General features: G+C 45.4%; 1 protein-coding gene across 2 annotated transcripts; it reads left to right on the top strand.

The window, feature by feature from the left end:
- The first annotated feature begins 1771 nt into the window (after nucleotides 1-1771).
- Nucleotides 1772-26038, top strand: LOC143930498 (uncharacterized). 2 transcript variants are annotated; one of them, XM_077454854.1, is made up of 5 exons: nucleotides 1772-1852; nucleotides 9312-9375; nucleotides 9634-9680; nucleotides 23412-23491; nucleotides 25677-26038. In XM_077454854.1, the coding sequence occupies exons 1-5, from the start codon at nucleotides 1845-1847 to the stop codon at nucleotides 25823-25825; spliced, it is 348 nt and encodes a 115-aa protein (XP_077310980.1). In that variant the 5' UTR covers nucleotides 1772-1844; the 3' UTR covers nucleotides 25826-26038. The 2 variants fall into 2 exon arrangements, with proteins under 2 accessions (XP_077310980.1, XP_077310979.1); XM_077454853.1 differs by lacking the exon at nucleotides 1772-1852 and adding an exon at nucleotides 3377-3456.
- Nucleotides 26039-26126: the final 88 nt, after the last annotated feature.

The raw sequence follows: 26126 nt of genomic DNA, 5'->3' as shown, positions 1-26126 counted from the left end.
ATGACTTTGTGACATAATTACAACTGTAGTACACTCTAGTCTTGTCTTTGTGCAGCCCAGTACATGCATGCCATTGTGGACATAAAACAGCAGGTATAAGAAGGCATTGGCAATGCGCCCCATTGGTGGGACCAGGTAACAAAACAAATGGCTAGGTCAAGCTTTAAAAACAGGCAACACACCTTTCTTTTATAAACTTTTCATCTGGACACGACCATTGTTAATGTTAAAATAAGAGGGGCATGTGTCAGGGGTTAGTAGAGTTATAGTATTTTCTGTCTTTCAATGAGAAAGTAGACAAACACTACTAATGCCCAAGTTCGAATATTTGTAAAACATGTTGGATATCAATGCAGAGGCATGTTATCAGTAAATAATATTTTATGGATTACCCTCAAAAAAAAAAATTTCAGCTCTACCCAACATGGAGTTACATACGCCAGATGGATTAACCAAACCAGGAACCTGGGCTAAGGTGAAGAAACAAAATACTGTGGTTAAATTGCTCTGCTGGATTCTCTCAGATATAAGAACAACACTGTAGTATCAGTTTTGGGTGCTGTGTCTGTTAATAAAGTAGAAGTTAAAACATCCAGTTGCAGTAAACTTTGCTGGTATAACATGGCATGTGCTGACCTGGTATAATACAGCATTACTGATCACACATTTACTTAGTGACATATAGTTACATAATAGGTGAGGTTGAAAAAAGACACAAGTCCATAAAGTCTAACGTATGTGTGTGATTATATGTCAGTATTACATTGTATATCCCTGTATGTTACAGTCAGTCAGGTGGTTATCTAATAGTTTCTTGAAACTATTGATGCTCCCCGCTGAGACCACCGCCTGTGGAAGGCAATTCCACATCCTTGCCGCTCTTACAGTAAAGAACCCTCTACGTAGTTTAAGGTTAAACCTCTTTTCTTCTAATTTTAATGAGTGGCCATGAGTCTTGTTAAACTCCATTTTGCGAAAAAGTTTTATCCCTATTGTGGAGTCACCATAAACCCTCTCAAGTGTCTCTTCAGCAGAGAGAGTAAGTTCAGTACTCACAACCTTTCCTCGTAACCAATATCCTCCCGACCCTATAGTAGCTTTGTTGCCCTTCTTTGTACTCGCTCTATTTCCAGTACATCCTTCCTGAAGACTGGTGCCCATAACTGAACAGCATACTCTAGGTGTGGCCGGACCAGAGTCTTGTAGAGCAGGAGAATTATTGTTTTATCTTTGGAAATGAATGCCCTTGTTAATGCATGCCAATATTCTCTTTGCTTTGTTAGCAGCAGCTTGGCATTGCATGCAATCTATCATCTACTAGGACCCCCAGGTCCTTTTTCCATCCTTGATTCCCTCAGAGGTTCTCCCCCCATCGTATAGATTGCATTCATATTTTTGCATATTATTTTATTTATTACAGTTGCTTATATAGTGCCATCAATTTCTTATGCAGCGCTTTAAAATATACGTTGTACATTCACATCAGTCCCTACCCTTCAAAGAGCTTACAATCTAAAGTCCCTAATTAACATTCATACATACAGGGCCAATTTAAAAAGGATCCAATTAACCTAACAGCATGTCTTTGGATGAAAAACTTTCTTCCATCCAATAAAACAATTTAATGTAATAGAAGTTTTTTTAAATTTATTTGGTGTAATGAGATTATACATGTGATATTACTTTACATTCTGAAAATCCAAACAAAATCACTGTAAGAAATAATGTACACTAATCTTGTCAGATGAGACCAAAGTTCTCAGAATGGGTAGGGCTTTGGACTTTGTCCCAGACAAGCTATATATCTTCATTTACAGCTTCAGAGATCTCATCAAGGAGCAGCCATGAAGGGGTAACTATTATTTCTTGTGTATGATTTCTATGTTGGTGCCACCTTTTTCTTGGGTCATTCTTTGCTTCTGATCTATTCGATTATATTCATATGACACACACATTGAGCAAAAATCGGAGGTTGTGTTCATGTACGACAAAAATTTTCTAGCTTGCACCTTTGTTTTTTTGCCATCCGAACAGTCGTAATTGATTGTCGGAAGCACTATACAACTAGGCGTTCCTCATACTGAATTTTTTCTTCCAATTTTCTTATAGTGTGTGCTAAGGTTTAGTTTTAGTATGCTAATTAGAATTGGGTTGCTGTGACTATACAGCAAAGCCATAGTTTCAACCCACTTCAGAGTGCAAGTACCACAGTGGACAGCAAAGGCACACTCATTGGAAAAGGAGTAAGCACCGATAGCTAAGTAAAACTAATTGACAGTGGCACAGAACAGTCTTTTCTTGCCAATAAAGGTAAAAGTGGGAAACTTGTCCAGGACTTTTTTTTTTTTTAAAAGAGACATTTTTAAAAGTGTAAAAGTTCACTTTATTGAGTGCTCCAAGCTCAAATACATAAATTTTTTATATGTAACATTTAAAAAGAGATGCATAAATAAAGAAAACATTGCAGAATGATATATGTTTAAAATATAAGGATAATAATACTAGAAACTATAAACTGTAATATAGGTGCGGTTCCTGGCACTGGAAAAGAAAAATATGCCCTTATGCCCTGTACACACGGTCGGACTCTCCGACGGAAAATGTGCGATCGTCAGAAAATCCGATCGTGTGTGGGCTCCATCTGACTTTTTCGTCGGAATTTCCGACACACAAAGTTTGAGAGCTGGATCTAAAATTTTCCGACAACAAAATCCGATCATTTAAATTCCGCTCGTGTGTAGACAATTCCGACAGACAAAGTGCAACGCATGCTCGGAATAAATTGCGAGCCGAAAGCTATTGACTACTGGCCTCTTTATAGTCCCGTCATACGTGTTGTACATCACCTCTTTCTGAACGACTGGATTTTCCGACAACTTTGTGTGACTGTGTGTATGCAAGACATGTTTGGGCCAAAATCTGTTGGAAAAAATCTGACGGATTTTGACGTTGGAATGTTTGACCGTGTGTACAGGGCATTACTCTTAATATATCACCACCAGTCCCCCTAACATAAAGCAATTATCTACAGTCTATAGATTTTTAATGCTCCAGAGCAGTGTAAGAAAACAATATTCCTCTTTCAGTCAAGGTTGGAAGGGGTGTCTGCTTTACACATCAAACCTCAACAGTATACAACGTTTCTGTGTCCATATTTTTATCTTTAAAATCAATCAGACAAAAATATATAAAGTATAAGGTATAAATACTAAAACATATTCATTTTTAAACTACTTTGATGGCTGGCATCGCATGAATATGGTATATCTATTATTACCTTAGTGTTAGAAAATACAGTATATTGATTCTGTAAGGATATTTATTAATTATTGTATCTTCTTTGCGACCTCTCTGCCAAACAGAATTGCAGTTGACTTATTACAGATGACTCATGCTTAGTAGCATTTCTAGGCCAGAAAGTTCATCACATCATGCAGCATATTTATACTCTACATGGTCTGTATCAGCATGCTATATGACATGTAAAGTTACATATCATAAGTAAGCTTTTCAGAGAAAAAAATCAATAGGAACAAGGGTTCCTGCTGGGATTAGAGCTTGCGGCTTTCATGATAATTTAAAGAATGGACAAGGCCCCATACTATTTGTCTGAACTGTCTCCCTGTGCATGGCAAGATTTATTAATAAACTACAATGTGCTGATCTTACACAAATACCTACACAATTGCAATGCAATTGTAGCAATGCTGAAACCAATGGAAAATATCACAATTAATTGATCTATAGGTGTTCACCCTTTATATAGTATATCACAAAAATATAGTTACCGTATATACTCGAGTATAAGCCGAGATTTTCAGCCTCTTTTTTGAGGCTGAAAGTGCCCCCTCGGCTTATACTCGAGTCACCGCTGTCTGACTGCTCGATCAGCGTATCGAGCAGACAGACGGCGGACATTAAAATTTAAAAGCCGCGCCTCCTTCTCCGCCTCCGCCTGTGATAGGCGGAACACTGAATTTCCCAGCAGTCAGTGTTCCACCTATCACGGACATCCGCTCATTCTCATACTACGGACGAGTATGAGAGGATGTCCGTGATAGGCGGAACACAGGCTGCTGGGAAATTGAGTGTTCCGCCTATCACAGGCGGAGGCGGAATTTTGAATTGTAGAATGGCCGCCGAGAAGAGCGGCGATCCATCGGCACGGCACGGGACGGAGGAGGCACGGGAAGGAGGAGGCACGGCACGGGACGGAGGAGGCACGGGAAGGAGGAGGCACGGGACGGAGGAGGCACGGCACGGGTCGGAGGAGGCTCGGGACGACGGCGGCTCGGGACGGAGGCTTGGGACACAGGTAGGCTGGACACACACACAAGGCTGCACGGACACACACACACACACAAGGCTGCACGGACACACACACACACACACACACACACACACACACAGGGATGGATGGATGGATGGATACACACACACACACACACAGGGATGGATGGATGGATGGATACACACACACACACACACACACACACAGGGATGGATGGATGGATGAATACACACACACACACACACACACACAGGGATGGATGGATGGATGGATGGATACACACACAGGGATGGATGGACACACAGGGATGGACGGACACACACACAGGGATGGACAGCCATGTCTCACCCTCGGCTTATACACGAGTCAATAAGTTTTCCAGTTTTTTGGGGGTAAATTGGGGGCCTCGGCTTATATTCGGGTCGGCCTATACTCGAGTATATACGGTAGATGTTTTCTGATTTTTGTGCTGTTTTTTGAATCCATAGCTTTTTTAGGCTTTACCAAATAATATACTTTCACAGAAAAAAAAAAAAACTAAAAAAATCCTAATAAATATTGGAAACTACTGTACATGTCTACAGTTAGCTCACAATGCAGTGGCCAGAATTCTAACCGAAATAAGAAAATCATCAACACTAACTTTTAATAAAATTCTGGAGCCGCACACCACTTTTAACCACTTCCCGACCAGCGCACGACGATGTACGTCGACAGAATGGCACGGGCAGGCATATTGGCGTACATGTACGTCCAATATTCGTTGCCGCCGTGCCATCGGGAGCGCGCCGCCGGCGGCGCGCTCCCGCGCTGGTCGGGACCCCCGTGAGTCCGGTCGCGGGACCCGCGGACTCGATCGCCGCGGGCATCCCCGCGATCGTCTCACGGAGCGGCCGAATGGAGGAAATGCTGTATAAACAACATTTTTCCATTCTGCCTAGCAACTAGTGACGCTGATCTCTGCTCCATGTGATTGGAGCAGAGATCAGTGTACACTAAATGAAAGCCCAACCCCCCCACAGTTAGTAACACACCCCTAGGAACACTTAACCCCTACACTGCCACCCACTGGTTAACCCTTTCACTGCCAGTGTCATTTACACAGGAATCACTGCATTTATATAGCAGTGATTACTGTATAAATGACAATGGTCCCAAAAATGTGTCAAAAATGTCCGATGGGTCCCCGACAATGTCGCAGTCACAATAAAAATCGCAGATCGCCGCCATTACTAGTAAAAAAAAAAATAATAAAAAATTATTAATAAAAATGCTATAAAACTATCCCTATTTTGTAAACGCTATAACTTTTGCGCAAACCAATCAATAATCGCTTATTGCGATTTTTTTTACCAAAAATATGTAGAAGAATACGTATCGGCCTAAACTGAGGGAAAAAAATGTTTTTTTATATATTTTTGGGGGATATTTATTATTACAAAAAGTAAAAAATAATGCGTTTTTTTCAAAATTATCGCTCTATTTTTGTTTATAGCGCAAAAAATAAAAACCGCAGGGGTGATCAAATACCACCAAAAGAAAGCTCTATTTGTGGGAAAAAAAGGACGTTAATTTTGTTTGGGAGCCACGTCGCACGACCGCGCAATTGTCAGTTAAAGCGACGCAGTGCCGAATCGCAAAAAGTGGTCTGGTCTTTGACCAGCAAATTGGTCCGGTCTGAAAGTGGTTAAAGGGTAAAATCCACTTTAATGTTTTGCACAAGCATGGACATTCCTTCCAGGTTCCTCCCTCTGACATGTTTGACCCCTACTGGAACCTAATCATATAGCCTTAATCACAGAGCTCTAGCATGTCTTTATGATTAAGCCCCAGTAAGGGGGGAAAACATGTTAGAGGGAGGATCCTGGGTAGTGTTTCTGTGTGGAACAATAACATTGATTTTACCCTTTGGAAGTGGTGTGAAGCTCCAGAACTTTTGTCAGGACCCGGGTCTGAACCTGCAACCTCTGCTGTTTCTGGTAGTCTCTCTTCTTCCTGAGTCACCTGAGGTGCTGGACAGCAGCCTGGACAATTCCTTGAACAATCTTGCCTTAAATCCTTTGCTCCGCCCATGAACTTTCTATTTCAGCCATGCCTTTGCAATTCCTTTTTAGCAGATTTATGTGCTCTCTCCAGCCGATATGCCACTCTGGTCACTCCTGCTGCCCTTTCAAGTCTTTGCTACACCTCGCTACTGACCTTTGGCTTGTTCCTCGGCTACGCTTCTGCTTGATCCCAACCTGGAAGCACTTGTTACTGACCTTTGGCTTGTTACTGACTATGCTTCTGCTTGACCTCTACCTGCTATATTTGCTGCTGGACCCTGGCTCGCACACCTCCTGGTGGGGCAATCCTGAAAACCACAACCTGGTACTAACATGCAGTAAAACTCATCTCCACCATCGGGGGGTCTGGTGAACCCTGGCTCCTGCCTTGCAACTCGGTGAGCCCGTATCATCCCCCAAGGTGACCCAATTCTGTACTTATCCAGCTGATTAGTGGGAGCCTCTTTACTGCTATAGCTACTGGTCTCTGAGCTGGACCCCTGACCATGACAACTTTTCTGAAATGTGTGGAAAGAAAGGACCTCAGAGGAGTAAAATCCTGCAAGCTGGATTTGAGGTTTGCTAGGAGGTGTGGCTTCACCTTTTGCAACTAACATTTAATATCCCATAGAACAAATGCTGGTCATGGTTGGCAAGGTACTTTTCAAATGTTCTCAAAGTTTCAATAATAAAAAAAATCTCATCAACATAACATTATAAGGGGAAAACAGTACCCCTTTATTAACTTTCCATGCAACTAAGCAAACATGGCAGGGCCATGGAATTCCTTTTTTCCCTTAATTACTTTCACATAAAAGTAAGAATTTATGGCAAGATTAGTGTACAGTCTTTTAAAACCCAAAACAACTTACATCCCGATTACCCAAAGAATCTGCTGCACTCAGCAGGAACATGAGCAAGAAAGTATGTAGTAATTGTTATGCCATAATTGTGACTGCAATGCCATGTTAACAGATGCTGCAGGATATTGCTCTGTATCTGTAGAGAAAGGGAAGAGGGGGCAGGAGCTTGTATTTCACTTTAATATCACAATAATACATCCAGTGAGTTTCTCAGTAATGACAGGGGAGTTCTCTGCTGGACAAGGGGTTCGTAAAATATGGCACTGAAGGGCATACTACTTCATCAGGAAATGACGTAGGGTATCTTGCAGACCCCATTGCAAGACTTTATAGAGCCTTATAAATTGTCACAGGGCAGAAGGAAATAGATATCTTGCACTATAATGTAAAAAAACCTACTAGGACTCCTCCTGCAGGGTGGCAGGGATGGTGGCTTGTGGCTATACGTGCTGTCAGATCAATTTTTAGATTTCCCACACATGATAAAATGCACATTATTGACTTAAAAAATTGCAAAAAAGCTTTACGAGAGACCTACAGAATACAAATATGGTAGTCCCATTTTTTCACAATATTTATTTACAGTAGAATATAAAAACTTTCAGTGTACATACACAATATAATCTCTTATTTCAGCATAAAATATAAAAGACATACTGCTTGTATGTGTGCATGTTTGTGGGAGGTCCGTAAAATATTTTTCTCTATATTGCATTATTTTTTTTCTAAAACATAATTATTACGCCAGGTACACACGATCGGAATTTCCGACGGGAAATGTTCGATGTGAGCTTGTTGTCGGAAAGTCCGACCATGTGTATGTTCCATCAAACATTTGCTGTCGGAATTTCCACACACAAATGTTTGAGAGCAGGTTCTCAAATTTTCCGACAACAAAACTTGTTGTTGGAAAGTCCGATTGTGTGTACACAAGTCTGCTGCACAAAAGTTCACGCATGCTCTGAATCATGCAGAAGGCTATTGAACTGACTATTGAACTTCATCTCGGCTCGTTATAAGTGTTGTACGTTCTTGGTGTTTGGAATTTCTGACAAAATTTGTCTTGCATACACACGGTCACACAAGTTTGAGCCAACATCCTTCAGGAAAAAAATCCACGGTTTTGTCGTTGGAAAATCGGATTGTGTGTACAGGGCATAATACTATCACTAGCAAACTGATAAGTTAATATTCAGTCAGTTAGAAGCTCCCCTTATATAGACTTTGGCCTCTGTTAATATGTTAAGCCTGTGAACTAGAGAATGCTCAGAGTTTTGCATTCCTGGATTTGTTTATCACAATGTGGTAATTACTAAAACTGGAGCACTCAGAATCGGGTTCAGCCGTGCATGATAGCCGATGAGCTTCTAACCTCAGCTTGTTCCATTAAGCTTTGGCAATAAAAGCTGGAAGCTGATTGGTTTTGATGTAAAACTGCACCTATTTTTGCACTCTCCCATTTTAGTAAATAACACCCAATGACTGGTGAATCAGAAGGGGGCAGAATGTCCAATGCATATAAATGATTCAAAACTTCTCTTGCGAAATGGAAAGCCAGCTGCCAGAGTTGTAAACAAGTGTATGGCTGCTGTTCCAGCCATGGGCAATGTTTGCATCCTCCTAGTAACGATAATTGTCATATTGGTGGCAGTAAAAGGATAGGAGAAAATAATCCATCACTGCTTTAGCAAACAAAATAAAAAATAGCCAGCTTACTGCCAATTATACTATTATAAAATACCAATGTGCCAAGGTTATAAAGGCTATTTAGCTGACATCAGTTTTATGTAACCCGCCGCCCCCCCCCCCCCCCCCCCCGCTGGAATCAGATTTAACAACATTTTCCATGGTTTCTGTATGGTTATGCTGCTTCTGTTTGCATTGTGCAACCTCCCTCTCTCTCTCTGGAAGACAGTATGTAGTCTTCAATAGTTGATGCAAATGCCTGGCCTGGAAATTCACAGCTTCAGGGACTAGTGTGACAACACCACAATGATTGCAAGCACTGGGTGGAATGCAGCACCACAGCTATACCTTAATAAAAATAAAAATAAAAAAAGAAACCCTTGTCTATGTAGATGAGTGTTATAACTTTTGTTACCTCTGTTTTAGGATTTTATTGATTTGCTGTGTTGGCGTAATATTCATTATGGCAATAACACCAGGAAAAACGAAGGTAAGACTTATACAAACATAAGGATCATATCTCCCTAATTAATGATGCATAAAAAAATAAAATAAAATCCTTAATATAGGTTTATTTGCTCATTGTTTAATTTTACACTCCCAATATGCTCAAGCTAGTCCATCAGCACAAAAGCATCAAAATAAATTAATTCTTGGTAACCTAGCGGAAAAATATCATGCAAAATCTTAACACAATTTTGTTAATTAGCAGTAAATCATTCATAAAAGTAATGTTCTTCAATTCTAGGCTATGACAGAAGAGGAAAAGAGACAAAGAGCAATGAAGCGTGACATGTAAGTGGCATATTAACCCTGAATAACACCTGAGACAGTTCTTACATATTATATACCCCATAATATTTTTTTCTTAAAGTGTCATTAAACCTAAACTATGACAAACTCTCATTATACAATATGCTATATAACAGAGTGTGCATACTCACAAAGCCACTAAAGCATTTGTTTCATGTAGCGTGAAATATACCTGGATCATCCTGCCATCAGCTGTCCCTCTTATATTTTCTGTGTACCCACTGCAGCCAGAGATTGTGTAGACCAGCTGGTGTCCTCTACTGAGCATGCTCCCATTTTCAGCTCCCTTCTAATTTCTTCCTTTATTTTGATCTGTGCAGCCCATATGACTATAGAGTCACACATGTGGGCGTATACACTTGTGGTAAATGCCACTCCCCTCCCTCATGTCTTTCTATTGCTAAACACGGGGGGTGGGATATAGTATGCTGATTGATTGCATTCAAGAAACGCACAAAAGTGACCATTTCAGTCTTTGCAGGTGACACCAAGCTATGCAGTGGAATAACGTCCTTACAGGATGTCTCCAACTTACAAGCCAACCTCAATGCACTGTTTAATTGGCAACTATGTGGCAAATTAGGTTTAATGCTGTGATAAATGTAAAGTTATTAACTTGAGGGCGAAGAATATACATGCATCCTACATACTAGGGTGGGGGTACAACTGGGGAAATCAATGATGGAGACGGATCTTTGGGTTTTCGTAGATCATAAGCTTATCCACTTCCGGACCGCCCACCGTCATTATACGTTGGTACTTTAAAGGAGGATATATCGTTGTTATGGCAGCAGCTAGTTGGCATAACCCCGATATCCTCTTCTTCAGTGAGCGGTCCGGTTTAAGATAAAAGTGGTCTCTGTGGCGGATTCGCCGCAGATAACCTTTATCGTGGCGGGAGAGGGGCCTCCCCTCTTGCCACGCTCTGGTGCCCTCCGCCGCTTACCGGAGCCGTCGGCAGCGGTGAAGGTGATCTGGTTCTTCTCGTGGCCTGACATGGAGACGAGTGAGGGGAAGAAGGCCCCCACCCATCTCCATATCATTGCAGGGTGGAAGCAACGTCAAAACCTTACTTCCGCCCATAACTCTTAAAGGGCCATTTAAAAAAAAAATTTATTGTATTTTAATGGAAATATGAGATCTGAGGTCTTTTTGACCCCAGATCTCATATTTAAGAGGTCCTGTCACGCTTTTTTCTATTACAAGGGATGTCTACATTCTTTGTAATATGAAAAAAGTGACACAATAAAAAAAAAAAAAAAAAACAGTGTGAAAATGAAAAAAAAACCCCGTAAAATAGATAAATAAGAAAAAAAAAATGTAAACGCGTCCCATCCTGACGAGCTCATGTGCAGAAGCGAACGCATACGTGACTAGTGCCTGCATATGAAAACGGTGTTCAAACCACACATGTGAGGTATCGCCACAATCGGTAGAGCGAGAGCAATAATTCTAGCCCTAGATCTCCTCTGTAACTTAAAACATGCAACCTGTATTTAAATGTCGCCTATGGAGATTTTTAAGGGTAAAAGTTTGTCGCTATTCCACGAGCGGGTGCAATTTTGAAGAGTGACATGTTGGGTATCAAATTACTGAGCATAACATTATCTTTTACATTATAAAAAACTAAAATTGGGGGTACGTTTATTGTTGTCTTATTTTTTAATTCAAAAAGTGTATTTTTTCCCCAAAAAATTGCGCTTGTAAGACCGATGCGCAAATAGGGTGTGGCAGAAAGTACTGTAACAACCGCCATTTTATTCTCTAGGGTGTTAGAAAAAAAATGTATGTTTGGGGGTTCTAAGTAAATTTCTAGCAAAAAAAAAACAGTTTTGCCGCGTACACACGTAGCCGACTATCCGGCGGACTTAGTCCAGCGGACTTCCCACCAGACTGTCCGTCGGACTTTCCGAACGGGATACTTGCCCACACATGGCACTTTTTCAGTGGACTAATACGGCGTACTAAGTCCGCCGTACTTTTGAAATGAACGGACTCGCCCACACACGCGGAAGAAAGTCCGCTCATTTCGAGCGCGTCTCCAGGTAGGCGTGGCATGCGAAAGAGACGTCGCTGGCCCCGCCACCTGGTATGGACTTAAAGGGGAACCCCAACGCCGAAAAAAATCGGCGTGGGAGTCCCCCCAGGTCCACATCAGACCCTTGTACGAGCACGCTACCCGGCCGGCCAGGAAAGGGGGGGGCGAGCGAGCGCCCCTCCCCCCCTGAGCTGTACCAGGCCACGTGCCCTCAACATGGGGGGTGCCTTGGGGAAGGGGGGGCCGCGCGCCCCCCTCCACCCCAAAGCACCTTGTCCCCATGTTGATGAGGAAGAGGGCGGCGGCGAGGAAGAAAGCCGGGCTCCTCCGCTAGCAAAAGAGCTAGAAGAAGATAGCGGAGGAGTCCGGCGAGAAGACCCCCAAAGACGGAAGACCCCCGGAGCTGTGCAATAAACTATTTTTACCCTGTGTTGTGTTTTTTTTTAACTTTTTTTCACAGGTGAATGGGTAGGGGTACATTGTACCCCATACTCATTCACATAGGGTGGGGGGCCGGTATCCGGGGGCCCCCCTTATTAAAGGGGGCTCCCGGATTCCGATAAGCCCCCCACCCGCAGACCCCGACAACCAACAGCCAGGGTTGTCGGGAAGAGGCCCTTGTCCCCATCAACATGGGGACAAGGTGCTTTAGGGTGGGGGGCCGCGCGGCCCCCCTTCCCCAAGGCACCCCCCATGTTGAGGGCACGCGGCCTGGTACGGCTCAGGAGGGGAGGCCGCTCGCTTGTCCCCCCCTTTCCTGGCCGGCCGGATAGCGTGCTCGGACAAGGGTCTGATGTGGACCTGGGGGGAGCCCCACGGCGATTTTTTTTCGGCGTTGGGTTTCCCCTTTAAGTCCATACCAGGTGGCGGTGTCAGCGACGTCTCCTTTGCGGCCCCCGCCTACCTGGAGACCCGCTCAAAATTAGCAGACTTTTCTCCGGGCGGGAAAAGTCCGCTCATATCAAAAGTACGGCGGACTGGCATACGCACGGCCGGATTGTCCGCCGAAATGCAAGTCCGGCTGGAAGATTGGAGTGCAAAACTTCTAAGTCCGCCGTACTTTCGGGTCAAAAAAGTTCGCCGGAGGCTACACACGGGGGGATTGTCCGGCGGACTTGAGTTTGCCGGACTTTTCCACCCGATTGTTTGATCGTGTGTACGTGGCATTTCTTGTAAACAACAAATCTCAGAAAGTTCTTTCTTGCATTAAGAAAGGTATGGACTCCAGATAGAGAGAGATATATCATTTTGCCCCTGTACAAATCATTAGTAAGACCTCATCTGGAATATGCTATTCAGTTTTGGGCACCAGTTCTCAAAAAGGATATCTGGAAACTGGAAAAAGTGCAGAGAAGGGCAACCAAGCTGATAAGAGGCACGGAGGAGCACAGCCATGAGGAAAGATTACAGGAACTACATTTATTATCTCTTAAGAAGATTAAGGGGGGATATGAGCAACATGTACAAATACATAAGGGGTCCATATAGTGAACATGGTGTTGAGTTATTCACTTTAAGGTCATCACAGAGGACAAGGGGGCACTCTTTACATCTGGAAGAAAAGAGATTTCATCTCCAAATACGGAAAGGTTTCTTCACAGTAAGAGCTGTGAAAATGTGGAATAGACTCCCTCAGGAGCTGGTTCTGGCCAGCTTAGTAGATTGTTTTAAAAAAGGCCTGGATTATTTCCAAAATGTACATAATATAACTTGGTATTAACATTTATAGGTAAATTTGATCCAGGGAATATCCGATTGCCTCTCAGGGGATCAGGAAGGATTTTTTTCCCCTGCTGTAGAAAATTGTATTATGCTTTGCTGGGGTATATTGGGATTGTATGTTTTTTTTCTTCTTTTTCTCCCTTTTATTGGTTGAACTGGATGGACTTTCGACCCTTTTTTTCAACATAACTATGTAACAAAAATCTTGTTTTTTATATAAAGAAGTATTAAATACAGTATATCAAATCTAATTGTTAATACCTGTAAAGCAAAAAAAGAGCCCTGGATGCGGATGCTGTTTAAACAAAATGAAAGCTAGTGTCAAGTCATCTCTGATTCTGCCTACAGCATGTAGACAGAATCAGACAAAAAACACACATTTGATGTTCAATAAAGATTTATAGGGAGCTATAAAAAAGTTTTTTTTTTTTTATATTTTTACTTTAATTTGGTCTTCTGAAACGGTTTTGTTAGCCATGTGAATGGCACAGTACCAATCAGGGCTGTGCAGACAGACTCATACTGTAGTAATAGAAGCCCCCCCCCCAGGGATCCTTCCCTGCAGATGCCAAAGAACAGGGAAAGATCATGTGACCACACAACAGCACTGCAGAAATAAGGTACTTAGGAAAGAAAACACACAGTGGCATGATATACATGATTTAGGTGAATGACTATGGCAATTCAAATGCACATATTCGCCAGCACACCAAACGCCAATTACATCCAAATCTTTCATTGAAAAATGATCACATCACAAAAAAACAGGGTACAATGTTTCGGAGTCACGCAGGACCCCTTCATCAGGCACGATTACATGTTCATTTAATCTGTAATGCCTCCAGTTTCAGCTGGTTGTTGCTGTAGCACCGGCCACTCCTAAAGCCTTATCCAGGAAAGTGTGTGATGGGAATAGGGATGAGCTTCGAGTCGGACTCATGTTCTACTCGAACATTGCCTGTTCGCCTGTTGAGCGAACAGTGAACAATTTGGGCTGTTCACAGCAAATTCGAAAAGCCAGAACACCCTATACAAGTCTATGGGAGAAATCTAAAGTGCTCATTTTAAAGGGTAATATGCAGGTTACTGTCCTAAAAAGTGTTTGGGGACCCGGGTCCTGCCCCAGGGGACATGGATCAATGCAAAAAAAAGTTTTAAAAACGGCAGTTTTTTCAGGAGCAGTGATTTTAATAATGATTAATGTGAAACAATAAAAGTGTAATATTCCTTTAAATTTCGTAGCTGGGGGGTATCTATAGTATGCCTGTGAAGGGGCGCATGTTTCTGGTGCTTAGAACTGTCCCTGCACAAAGTGTCATTTGTGCAGGAAAAAAAGTATTTTAAAATCACTTGCGGCTAAATTGTCGGCTCCTGTAATACAGAGAACACTCAATGAGTGTTCTCTGTATTAGCCAACAATTCATTCATTCGTTGATTTAAAAAAAAAAGCGTCGGGGTTCCCCTAAATTCAATTACCAGGCCCTTCAGGTCTGATATGGATATTAAGGGGAACCCCGCATCAAATTTAAAAAAGATTGACGTGGGGGTCCCCCTAAAAATCCATACCAGACCCTTTATCCAAGCACGCAACCTGGCAGGCCGCAGGAAAAGAGGGGGGGACGAGAGAGCGGCCCCCCCTCCCTCCTGAACCGTACCAGGCCACATACCCTCAACATTGGGAGGATGCTTTGGGGGTCTGTGACCCCTCAAAGCACCTTGTCCCCATGTTGATGAGGACAAGGGCCTCATCCTCACAACCCTGGCCGGCGGTTGTGAGGGTCTGCGGGCGGGGGGCTTATCAGAATCTGGAAGCCCCCTTTAACAAGGGGACCCCCAGATCCCGCCCCCCCTGTTTGAAATGGTAAGGGGGTACAAAAGTACCCCTACCATTTCACAAAGAAAGTGTCAAAATGGTTAAATAAGACAAACACACTTTTGAAAAATTCCTTTATTAAAAATAAAAAAAGATTCCAGCGGTGCTAATCCCCTCTTGCTATCCAGCGACGGATCTCCGGGGTCCAGCGATGGATGATCATATCCAGTGATGGGGGATCTCTCAGTCCAACGCTGTCCATACATCCTTCTTCTGTCTCCACTGCGGAGACTGCGGAGATCCCAGCGCTGACGTTTCTTATATTAGGAGGGCGGGGCCACTCGTCATCTGACCCCGCCCCTCTGACGCTGGAGAGGGAAGCCAGGGGTTCCCCAGTGACGCGTGGGTGACCCCGCCCCCTCTGATGTAACGCAGGTTTCCGTTACATCAGAGGGGGTGGGGTCACCCACAGGTCACTGGAGAACCCCTGGCTCCCTTCACCAGCATCAGAGGGGGCGGGGTCAGGCGACGAGTGGCCCCGCCCTCCTAATATAAGAAACGTCAGCGCTGGGATCTCCGCAGTGTCTCCGCAATGGTGAAGGGAGCCAGGTGTTCTCCAGTGACGTGTGGGTGACCCCACCCCCTCTGATGTAACGGAAACCTGCGTTACATCAGAGGGGGCGGGGTCACCCACGCGTCACTGGGGAACCCCTGGCTTCCCTCTCCAGCGTCAGAGGGACGGGGTCAGATGACGAGTGGCCCCGCCCTCCTAATATAAGAAACATCAGCGCTGGGATCTCCGCAGTCTCCGCAGTGGAGACAGAAGAATGATGTATGGACAGCGTTGGACTGAGAGATCCCCCATCACTGGATATGATCATCCATCGCTGGACCCCGGAGATCCATCGCTGGATAGCAAGAGTGGATTAGCACCGCTGGAATCTTTTTTTTATTTTTTTTATTTTTAATAAAGGAATTTTTCAAAAGTGTGTTTGTCTTATTTAACCATTTTGACACTTTCTTTGTGAAATGGTAGGGGTACTTTTGTACCCCCTTACCATTTCAAACAGGGGGGGTGGGATCTGGGGGTCCCCTTGTTAAAGGGGGCTTCCAGATTCTGATAAGCCCCCCGCCCGCAGACCCTCACAACCACCGGCTAGGGTTGTGAGGATGAGGCCCTTGTCTTCATCAACATGGGGACAAGGTGCTTTGAGGGGTCACAGACCCCCAAAGCATCCTCCCAATGTTGAGGGTATGTGGCCTGGTAAGGTTCAGGAGGGAGGGGGGGCCGCTCTCTCGTCCCCCCTCTTTTCCTGTGGCCTGCCAGGTTGCGTGCTCGGATAAAGGGTCTGGTATGGATTTTTAGGGGGACCCCCACGTCAATTTTTTTTTAATTTGATGCGGGGTTCCCCTTAATATCCATATCAGACCTGAAGGGTCTGGTATGGATATTTAGGGGGACCCCCACGTCAATTTTTTTTTACATTTGACACGGGGTTCCCCTTAATATCCATGTCAGACCTGAAGGGCCTGGTAATTGAATTTAGGGGAACCCCCACGCTTTTTTTTTTTTTTTTTTTATCAATGAATGAATGAATGGTCGGCTAATACAGAGAACACTCATTGAGTGTTCTCTGTATTACAGGGAGCTGACAATTTAGCCGCAAGTGATTTTAAAAGACTTTTTTTCCTGCACAAATGACACTTTGTACAGGGACAGTTCTAAGCACCAGAAACATGCGCCCCTTCACAGGCATACTATAGATACCCCACAGCTACGAAATTTAAAGGAATATTACACTTTTATTGTTTCACTTTAATCATTATTAAAATCACTGCTCCTGAAAAAACGTTCGTTTTTAAAACTTTTTTTGCATTGATCCATGTCCCTTGGGGCAGGACCCGGGTCCCCAAACACTTTTTAGGACAGTAACTTGCATATTACCCTTTAAAATGAGCACTTTAGATTGTGAACGTTCGAGTCCCATAGACTTTAATAGGGTTCTAAAGTTCACACGAAGTTTAGGTCTGTTCGCAGGTTCTGGTGCGAACCGAACAGGGGGGTGTTCGGCTCATCCCTAGATGGGAATATCGATACTGACTATGGCAATTGACATGTCTCTGTTTAGTATCACTTTAAGAGACTCTTGTTAGCCACAAATATGCAGTGTGGCAGCCTTAATACAAGGGCTGTCTAACACTCCAAAAGTCAATTCAACTACACTAGAATGAACAGAGGAATATTGCAAGTGTCATTATATGTACACATATGTAGAGCTTCATTAAATTAAAGCAATGCAAAAGAAAATTGCTGATTGTTGGCCTTTGGCTACCTTATAAATAAGGGCCTACAATTGCCACAGTTATTAACCACTTGAGACCCGCGCTATAGCCGAATGATGGCTACAGCGCGGACCTCCTTTGCCGGGACTACATCTATTGACGTTGTCCCGTGCACGAGCGGCCTGCGCGACTCCTAAGGGGCGCACGCGGTGCGCTCTGTGATCGGCGAGTCTATGAGACTCGCCTGATCACTGATCCGAGCAAGGGGTCGATCCCGACCCCTTATCACGTGATCAGCTGTCAGCCAATGACAGCTGATCATGTGATACAACGGAGCCGGTAATCGGCTATTATTCCTCCTCGTGCTGACAGCGCGAAGAGAAAAAAAAAGAGCCGATCACCGGTGGCCGTGATCGGGACATCAGTCCCGATCACAGCCAGCCCTGCCAGTGCCCACCTGCCCCCTGCCAGTGCCACCTCATTAAAAAATAAGTGCCCCCCGTCAGTGCCACATAGCAGTGCCCACAGTGCCACCCAGCAGTGCCCACAGTGCCACCCAGCAGTGCCCACAATCGTGCCCATTAGTGTCATCTACCAGTGCCCAGCAGTGCCGCCCATCAGTGCCACCTATCAGTGCCCATCAGTCCCATCTATCAGTGGTACCTATCAGTGCCCCTTAGTGCCACCCATCCGTGCCATCTTATCTGTGCCCATCTTTGCCCATCAGTGCCGCCTTAACTATGCCTATTAGTGCCCACCAGTGCAGCCTATCAGTGCCCACCAATGCAGCCTATCAGTGCCCACCAGTGCAGCCTATCAGTGCCCACCAGTGCAGCCTATCAGTGCCCACCAGTGCAGCCTATCAGTGCCGCCTCATCAGCGCACTTCAATGAAGGAGAAAAATTACCTGTTTGCAAAATTTTATAACAAACTATTAAACATGATTTTTTTTGTTTTTTGCATCTTTTTTTGTTTGTTTAGCAAAAAATAAAACTCCCAGCTGTAATTAAATACCACCAAAAGAAAGCTCTATTTGTGGGAAAAAAATGATAAAAATTTAATTTGGGTACAGTGTTGTATGCCCGCGCAATTGTCATTCAAAGTGCATCAGCGCTGAAAGCTGAAAATTGGTCTGGGCAGGAGGGGGGTTTAAGTGCCCAGTAAGCAAGTGGTTAATACCTCTTATTCTAGGCCCGGAGAGACTCCTCAAACTGATAACAGCTAGGGCCCAACTTGGGAGCCAGCATTTTTAGCTAAAAGATTTGAGAACCCAAACATTTTAAAACCCCCAATATATTTTCAAGAACAATGCACCATTCCTACGAAACTCAGACTTAGGCCGCGTACACACGGGCGGACTGTTCGCCCAACCTTGTCCGCTGAACAGTGTTTGGGCGGACAGTCCGCCCGTGTGTGGGCTTTCAGCGGACAGTTTCAGCGGACAGTTGGACGGACAAAGTCTTTCGGAAATTCCGAAAAACTGTCCGCTGAAACTGTGTTTGAGCGAACAGTCCGCCCGTGTGTAGGCTACTTTCGAAATGAGCAAACTGTTCCCGCTCGGAAAGTCCGCCCATTTCGAGCGCGTGTACAGGTAGGCGGGGCCCGCGAGGGAGACGTCGCGGGCTCCGCCGCCTGGAATGGGCTTAAAGGGGAACCCCAACGCCGAAAAAAATCGGCGTGGGGGTCCCCCCAAAGTCCACACCAGACCCTTGTCCGAGCACGCTACCCGGCCGGCCAGGAAAGGGGGGCGAGCGAGCGCGCCCCCCCTCCTGAGCCGTACCAGGCCGTGTGCCCTCAACATGGGGGGTGCCTTGGGGAAGGGGGGGCCGCGCGGCCCCCCCACCCCAAAGCACCTTGTCCCCATGTTGATGAGGACAAGGGCCTCTTCCCGACAACCCTGGCCGTTGGTTGTCGGGGTCTGCGGGCGGGGGGCTTATCGGAATCCGGGAGCCCCCTTTAAGAAGGGAGCCCCCGGATACCGGCCCCCCACCCTATGTGAATGAGTATGGGGTACAATGTACCCCTACCCATTCACCTGTGAAATAAAGTACAAAAAAAAACACAACACAGGGAAAAAATATTTTATTGCACAGCTCCGGGGGTCTTCCGTCTTCGGGGGTCTTCTCGCCGGACTCCTCCGCTATCTGTGTGTAGCTCTTTTACTAGCGGAGGAGTCCGGCTTTCTTCCTCCCCGCCGCCGGCCTCTTCTCCCGACTTCGGGGGTCTTGTCCCCCTCTTCGGTTCTTCTGCCGGGCCACCGCGCCTTCTTGTAGCTCTTTTGCAGGCGGTGGCCCGGTCTTCTGTCGCCGCTGCCTTCCGTTCTTCTGTCGCCGCCTTCGGTTCTTCTGCCGGGCCACCGCGCCTTCTTGTAGCTCTTTTACAGGCGGTGGCCCGGTCTTCTGTCGCCGCTGTCGTCGCCGCCGCCGCCGCCTTCCGTTCTTGTTCTTCTTCTTGTTCTTCTTCTTCTTCTCCTGGAGATGTTGACTCGACGAGCTCTCCGGCCGGAATGCCAGAGCCGCGCTGTGCGGTCACTTATATAGTGACAATGGGGCGGTGTCACATGGTATATGTCACATGGGTTGGTCACATGGTGACCCCGCCCCTTACGATGTCATCGTCCCCATGTGACATCAACCCATGTGACCAACCCATGTGACATATACCATGTGACACCGCCCCATTGTCACTATATAAGTGACCGCACAGCGCGGCTCTGGCATTCCGGCCGGAGAGCTCGTCGAGTCAACATCTCCAGGAGAAGAAGAAGAAGAACAAGAAGAAGAACAAGAACGGAAGGCGGCGGCGGCGGCGACGACAGCGGCGACAGAAGACCGGGCCACCGCCTGTAAAAGAGCTACAAGAAGGCGCGGTGGCCCGGCAGAAGAACCGAAGAGGGGGACAAGACCCCCGAAGTCGGGAGAAGAGGCCGGCGGCGGGGAGGAAGAAAGCCGGACTCCTCCGCTAGTAAAAGAGCTACACACAGATAGCGGAGGAGTCCGGCGAGAAGACCCCCGAAGACGGAAGACCCCCGGAGCTGTGCAATAAAATATTTTTTCCCTGTGTTGTGTTTTTTTTTGTACTTTATTTCACAGGTGAATGGGTAGGGGTACATTGTACCCCATACTAATTCACATAGGGTGGGGGGCCGGTATCCGGGGGCCCCCTTCTTAAAGGGGGCTCCCGGATTCCGATAAGCCCCCCGCCCGCAGACCCTGACAACCAACGGTCAGGGTTGTCGGGAAGAGGCCCTTGTCCTCATCAACATGGGGACAAGGTGCTTTGGGGTGGGGGCACCGCGCGGCCCCCCCTTCCCCAAGGCACCCCCCCATGTGGAGGGCACGCGGCCTGGTACGGCTCAGGAGGGGGGGCGCGCTCGCTCGCCCCCCTTTCCTGGCCGGCCGGGTAGCGTGCTCGGACAAGGGTCTGGTGTTGACTTTGGGGGGACCCCCACGCCGATTTTTTTCGGCGTTGGGGTTCCCCTTTAAGCCCATTCCAGGCGGCGGAGCCCGCGACGTCTCCTTCACGGGCCCCGCCTACCTGTACACGCGCTCGAAATGGGCGGATTTGCCTCCTCCTTACGTGGGCGAGTCCGTTCATTTCAAAAGTTGAGCGAACTGTTTGGCAAACAGTTCGCTGAAACAGTCCGCTCGTGTGTGGGCAAGTCCGCTCATGCAAATTTTGAGCGGACTGTTTGCCGAAACTGTTTGACGGACAAGGTTGGGCAAACAGTCCGCGCGTGTGTACGCGGCCTTACAGTCACATTCCAAAAGTATCAATCTTAAATTGATATCAAAGATAGTAAGAAAATGGTACAAATGTTTGGAAAGATGGCAGAAACAAAAATATATATAAAGTCTAATAATGAGATTGACATTATATATATATATATATATATATATATATATATATATATATATATATATTGCACCTGCTTATTTAAAAAAAAAAAAAAAAAGTAATTCACCAATGTTCACCACACCTCTACTAGTACTCAAGCTACCTGACCAACTGTGCAATTGCCTCCTGTGCTTGGTCTCCCATATCCCAAGTTTCAGAAGATTTCTGGTTTCCTCTAGGGCAGGGATCTGCAGTTAGCGGACTTCCAGCTCTTGAGAAACTACAAGTCCCATCCTGCTGTCAGGGTCTTGCTATGCCTCATGGGACTTGAAGTTCTGCAACAGCTGGAGGTCCGCTAATCGCAGATCCCTGCTCTAGGGCATCTAATGCCACGTACACACGTATAAGACTATCCGGCGGACTTAGTCTGGCGGACAAACCGCCGGACTGTCTGCCGGACTTTCCAAACGAGCTACCTGCCCACACACGGTACTTTTGCGGTGGACTAAGTCCGCCGGACTATCCGCCGTACTTTTGAAATGAACGGACTCGCCCACACACACGGAGGAAAGTCCGTTCATTTTGAGTGCGGCTCCAGGTAGCCGGGACCAGCAAAGGAAGCGTCTCTGGCCCCGTCACCTGGTATGGAGTGAAAGGGTAATCCCTACGCCGAAAAAATGGTGTGGGGGTCCCCCCTAGGTCCATATCAGACCCTTATCCGAGCACACTACCCGGCCGGTGAGGAAAGGGGGTGGGGACGAGCGAGCCGTACCAGGCCGCGTGCCCTCAACATGGGGGGGGGGTCCCGGATTCCGATAAGCCCCCCGCCCGCAGACCACAACAACCAACGGCCAGGGTTGTCGGGAAGAGGCCCTTGTCCTCATCAACATGGGGACAAGGTGCTTTGGGGTGGGGGGGGGGGGGGCGCTTGCTCGTCCCCACCCCCTTTCCTGACCGGCCGGGTAGCGTGCTCGGATAAGGGTGTGATATGGACCTGGGGGGGACCCCGACGCCGTTTTTTTCGGCATAGGGATTCCCCTTTAACTCCATACCAGGTGACGGGGCCAGCGACGCCTCCTTCGCTGGTCCCGGCTACCTGGAGCCGCGCTCAAAATGAGCGGACTTTTCTCCGGGCGGGAAGAGTCTGTTCATTTCAAAAGTACGGTGGACTAGCACACACACATCCGTATTGTCCGCCGGACTAGCACACACACTGCCATATTGTCCGCCGAAATGCGAGTCCGGTGGACAGATTGATGTGCAAAACTACTTTCTTAGTCCGCCGGACTTTTGGGTAAAAAAATGTCCGCCGGAGCCCAGACATGGGCGGAATGTCCGGCGGACTTGAGTCCACCGGACTTTTCCACTGGATTGTTTGATCGTGTGTACGCGGCTTTACAGTTCCATTCCAAGTCAAGTTTGTAGAGTTGTTTTTCTTATAATTACAGTACATTACCAACACTACAAATGTACAGAAGTTGAAAATATGTGCAGTGCATACATATAGCAAGCTGTAATTCAGACTTCAATACAGAGCCAAAAATAGGCTTTGTCACTTCTTTGTAACTTCTGCTGGTGGTCGTTGGTCATTGCTGGATGAATGACTCAGCAATGAGGAGGCAGTGCACACTTGATTAATAAGGGAACTAATCTGTAATAATATTATTGGATGCCTAATTGCCACATTTATGTTTTGTTTGATCTACCAGAGAAAGCATTGTAGAGGATGTATTTACTGTTCACAAGGTTTAATTTGGTGAAACTCCCACCACTTTTGCATGCTTCAGCACTTGCTGTTGCATTCTACAAAATAACAGACACCAACAGGGAGATACATGTCTTAAAAATAAGACATTGTCAAGCTTCATATATCTCTGTTAACTGTCTTAGGTCTACCCAAAACTGGAATGTCTCTTTGCTTCAAAGCAAAGTTTTTTTCAAAGTAAAAGGTCAGTTCATACAATGTTTTTTCATGTATGTATACACCGGGTCTTGAAGAAAGAATCTTCTCTATTTTCAGTGAACTAGGCTTGTTGGCTATTGAACCTCCAGTAATAGATGATATTGCTGTGGCCATGGATTCACCCATAATACAGCAAGGTAAGAATATCAGCCTTACTTAAACTTAAACAGATTACAAAAGAGGGAATCACAGTACAAGACTACAAACATTATATATCGAAAAGATCAGATCATTAGTCTTTGGCTTATGAAAACCTCCTCTAATAGTGTTGGGAACACCTTTTTTACATAAATTTGCCCACCACCTACTATGCAGCAGGGATTAAATTACAAAGCTTTGTTGACAATATCAAGAATATTGTATGTCCTACATCTTCACCCTTGCTTACAAAGAAATCAGCAAATGCTAATCAGATAAAACAGATACATTTTCTTGTTTTAAAGCCTAAGGGAGGCCATACATTATACAATCTTCTTTGTAGTAGGAAAGAAAATTACTTGATTCCCACATCAACGTTGATGGATCTCTCCTGCGGAGCTTTTGTATTTTGCAGGTGGGATACCTTTCCCACCTGCAAAACACAATGATCATTGATGGCGGCTATAGTTGTTGGGAGCAACCACACCAAAATAATCTGACAGACTGATTGTACTGAAGTTGATCTACAGATCGACTTCAGTACAATCAGCTTGCCTATAGATTGGTCCAAATTCAGCTGAATTTCAATTCATCTATGGCTAGCTTAAAGTGGTACTTATTCATTTTCAGGCAATCCCCTGTCTTCCATAATGCAATGTCTTAACTGTATATGCTTTATTAAAAAAATTCCAGTCTATACCTTATTTTATATTGCTACTTGGCGCTCATGTGACCAGCCACCTCTCCTCTCTGGATCTGACAGCTACAGATGGAGGGGCCGAGAATTCCCTGCTGAGGTGGAGAGAGGCAGCCGGTCACATGAGCACCACTATGAAATAAGGTATAGAATGGCATTTTTTAAATAAAGCATATACAGTTGAGACATTGCATTATGGAAGACAGGGGATTGCCTAAAACATGAACATGTTATTTCAGCAGGAGGGGAGGGGCGGCTACTGGTATAAGTGGGGGGGGGGGGGGGGGACAAAGGAGAGCTGCAGATAGCTGCAGATGACAGGGGCATGTAAACCAACCATGATGTTAGGGCCCAGCAGCCATGATAAATCATGGTCAGTTTACAGGAGGGCAGAACCAGGCAGGATCAGCCAGGTATTTCAGATAGAATGGGTCAAATTACAAAGCACAAGCACTGTGCTGTTATTCATACTTTAAAGGAACAGGATCTGTGACAGATCTCGGATACCCCTGCTGAGCATCTCCGCTAGACCCGTGTCTCCTGTGCTCCAAATGCACCCGCAGCCTCCAGATTCGCCATAACCAGCCCTTAACCCCTCAATCACAAGACAAGCCATACAGGTGTTGAGGGTTAAACATCCAGAGCATAAAACTGTTTATTAGGTTTCAAACATACACTTTAAACACAATTAGGGGCACTCCTCTTAGCCTTGACATAGAGGGGGTAGGGGACAAGGAAGAACCAATAGAAACTCAACACTTGTATATTCAAACAACTACAGTTGAAACACATAAAGGGATTATAAGCAGGCAGCCCCTCCTTATACATCCCCTGCTGGGATGTGTCTCCAGACCAGACCTTTGTCTACATGCCAGACCCAACACAATTAAACACAGCAACAAGGGGGGGGGGGGGGGGGGTGGGGGGAGAAGGGATGCAGCATTACATTACCTCAGTGCCATTTTGTATATGTCTTTATCAGCTAAAAGTATTGTTTGTGGAATAAAAGTATATATTTAGCCCAGCCGGGCCAATAGGTTTAGGTAGCCAGGAACGACTCCACAAGCCCAGCCACAGACATCATGTTCACCTGGTTCCAATGAACCGGCGACCGCGGAAACAAATGTCTGGAGGTGGCATCTTCTCCAGGTAGTGGGAGACGGCAAATAGCCCTCCAAATCTCACGTTCTCTGCTGGGCCATAGTCTGTGGGTAGGAGGCAAGCCCACAGCCCCTTCCAAAACACACAGTGACAGTGGGTTCTGTCACAGGATCCATACAATCAGTAGGATGTGTTCCTTGGGATTCTATTATTAGAAAACCTCCTCTATCCATAACCTCCCATCTTACCTGCTATAAAAAGAAAAACCTTCAATGGCAGTAAGATGTAAAATTCCGTAGTTCCATGCGATTTTACTTAAAAAAAAATTATATATATATATATATCATACAACAATAAATCATATTATTGTGTATCATTTCTTACAGCTGAAGAGGACAGAGACCATCTGCATCATTCCCATCAGAGGTTCCAGCAACAGTTTCAAAGAGAACCTTTGAGAATGCAAGCTCGTCAAGTCCTTGATGGTCCTGAAGAAGATCGTGATCATCTGCACCATGGCAGGAGAAAGCCATGAAGAGACACATGCTTTATCTGCAAATGTATCTGTCTCAATATTATAAGGGGTTATAATTAAGCATATGTTTTGCACACGTTAATCCGCGTAAAGCATCAAACTGAGATATATTGCAATAAAATTATTTTATTTTTTGGGATACATTCTATTTCTCTGCAAACCTGTTTTAGTGATTTAGCAAATAGCAGAATAAAGCAGGCACTTTCTAATAAACGTATATTTTCTTCAATGTCTACATAAAATACACTTTATTTATTTCCATATGCTGCAAGCATTAGAACATTGTGTCTAGTTCATACAA

The sequence above is a fragment of the Lithobates pipiens genome, unplaced genomic scaffold (genome assembly GCF_037356315.1).
Source record: "Lithobates pipiens isolate NorthernLeopardFrog02 unplaced genomic scaffold, aLitPip1_a1.2 Scaffold_25, whole genome shotgun sequence".
Taxonomy (NCBI): domain Eukaryota; kingdom Metazoa; phylum Chordata; class Amphibia; order Anura; family Ranidae; genus Lithobates; species Lithobates pipiens.
This window is presented reverse-complemented; position numbering and strand designations above follow the sequence as displayed.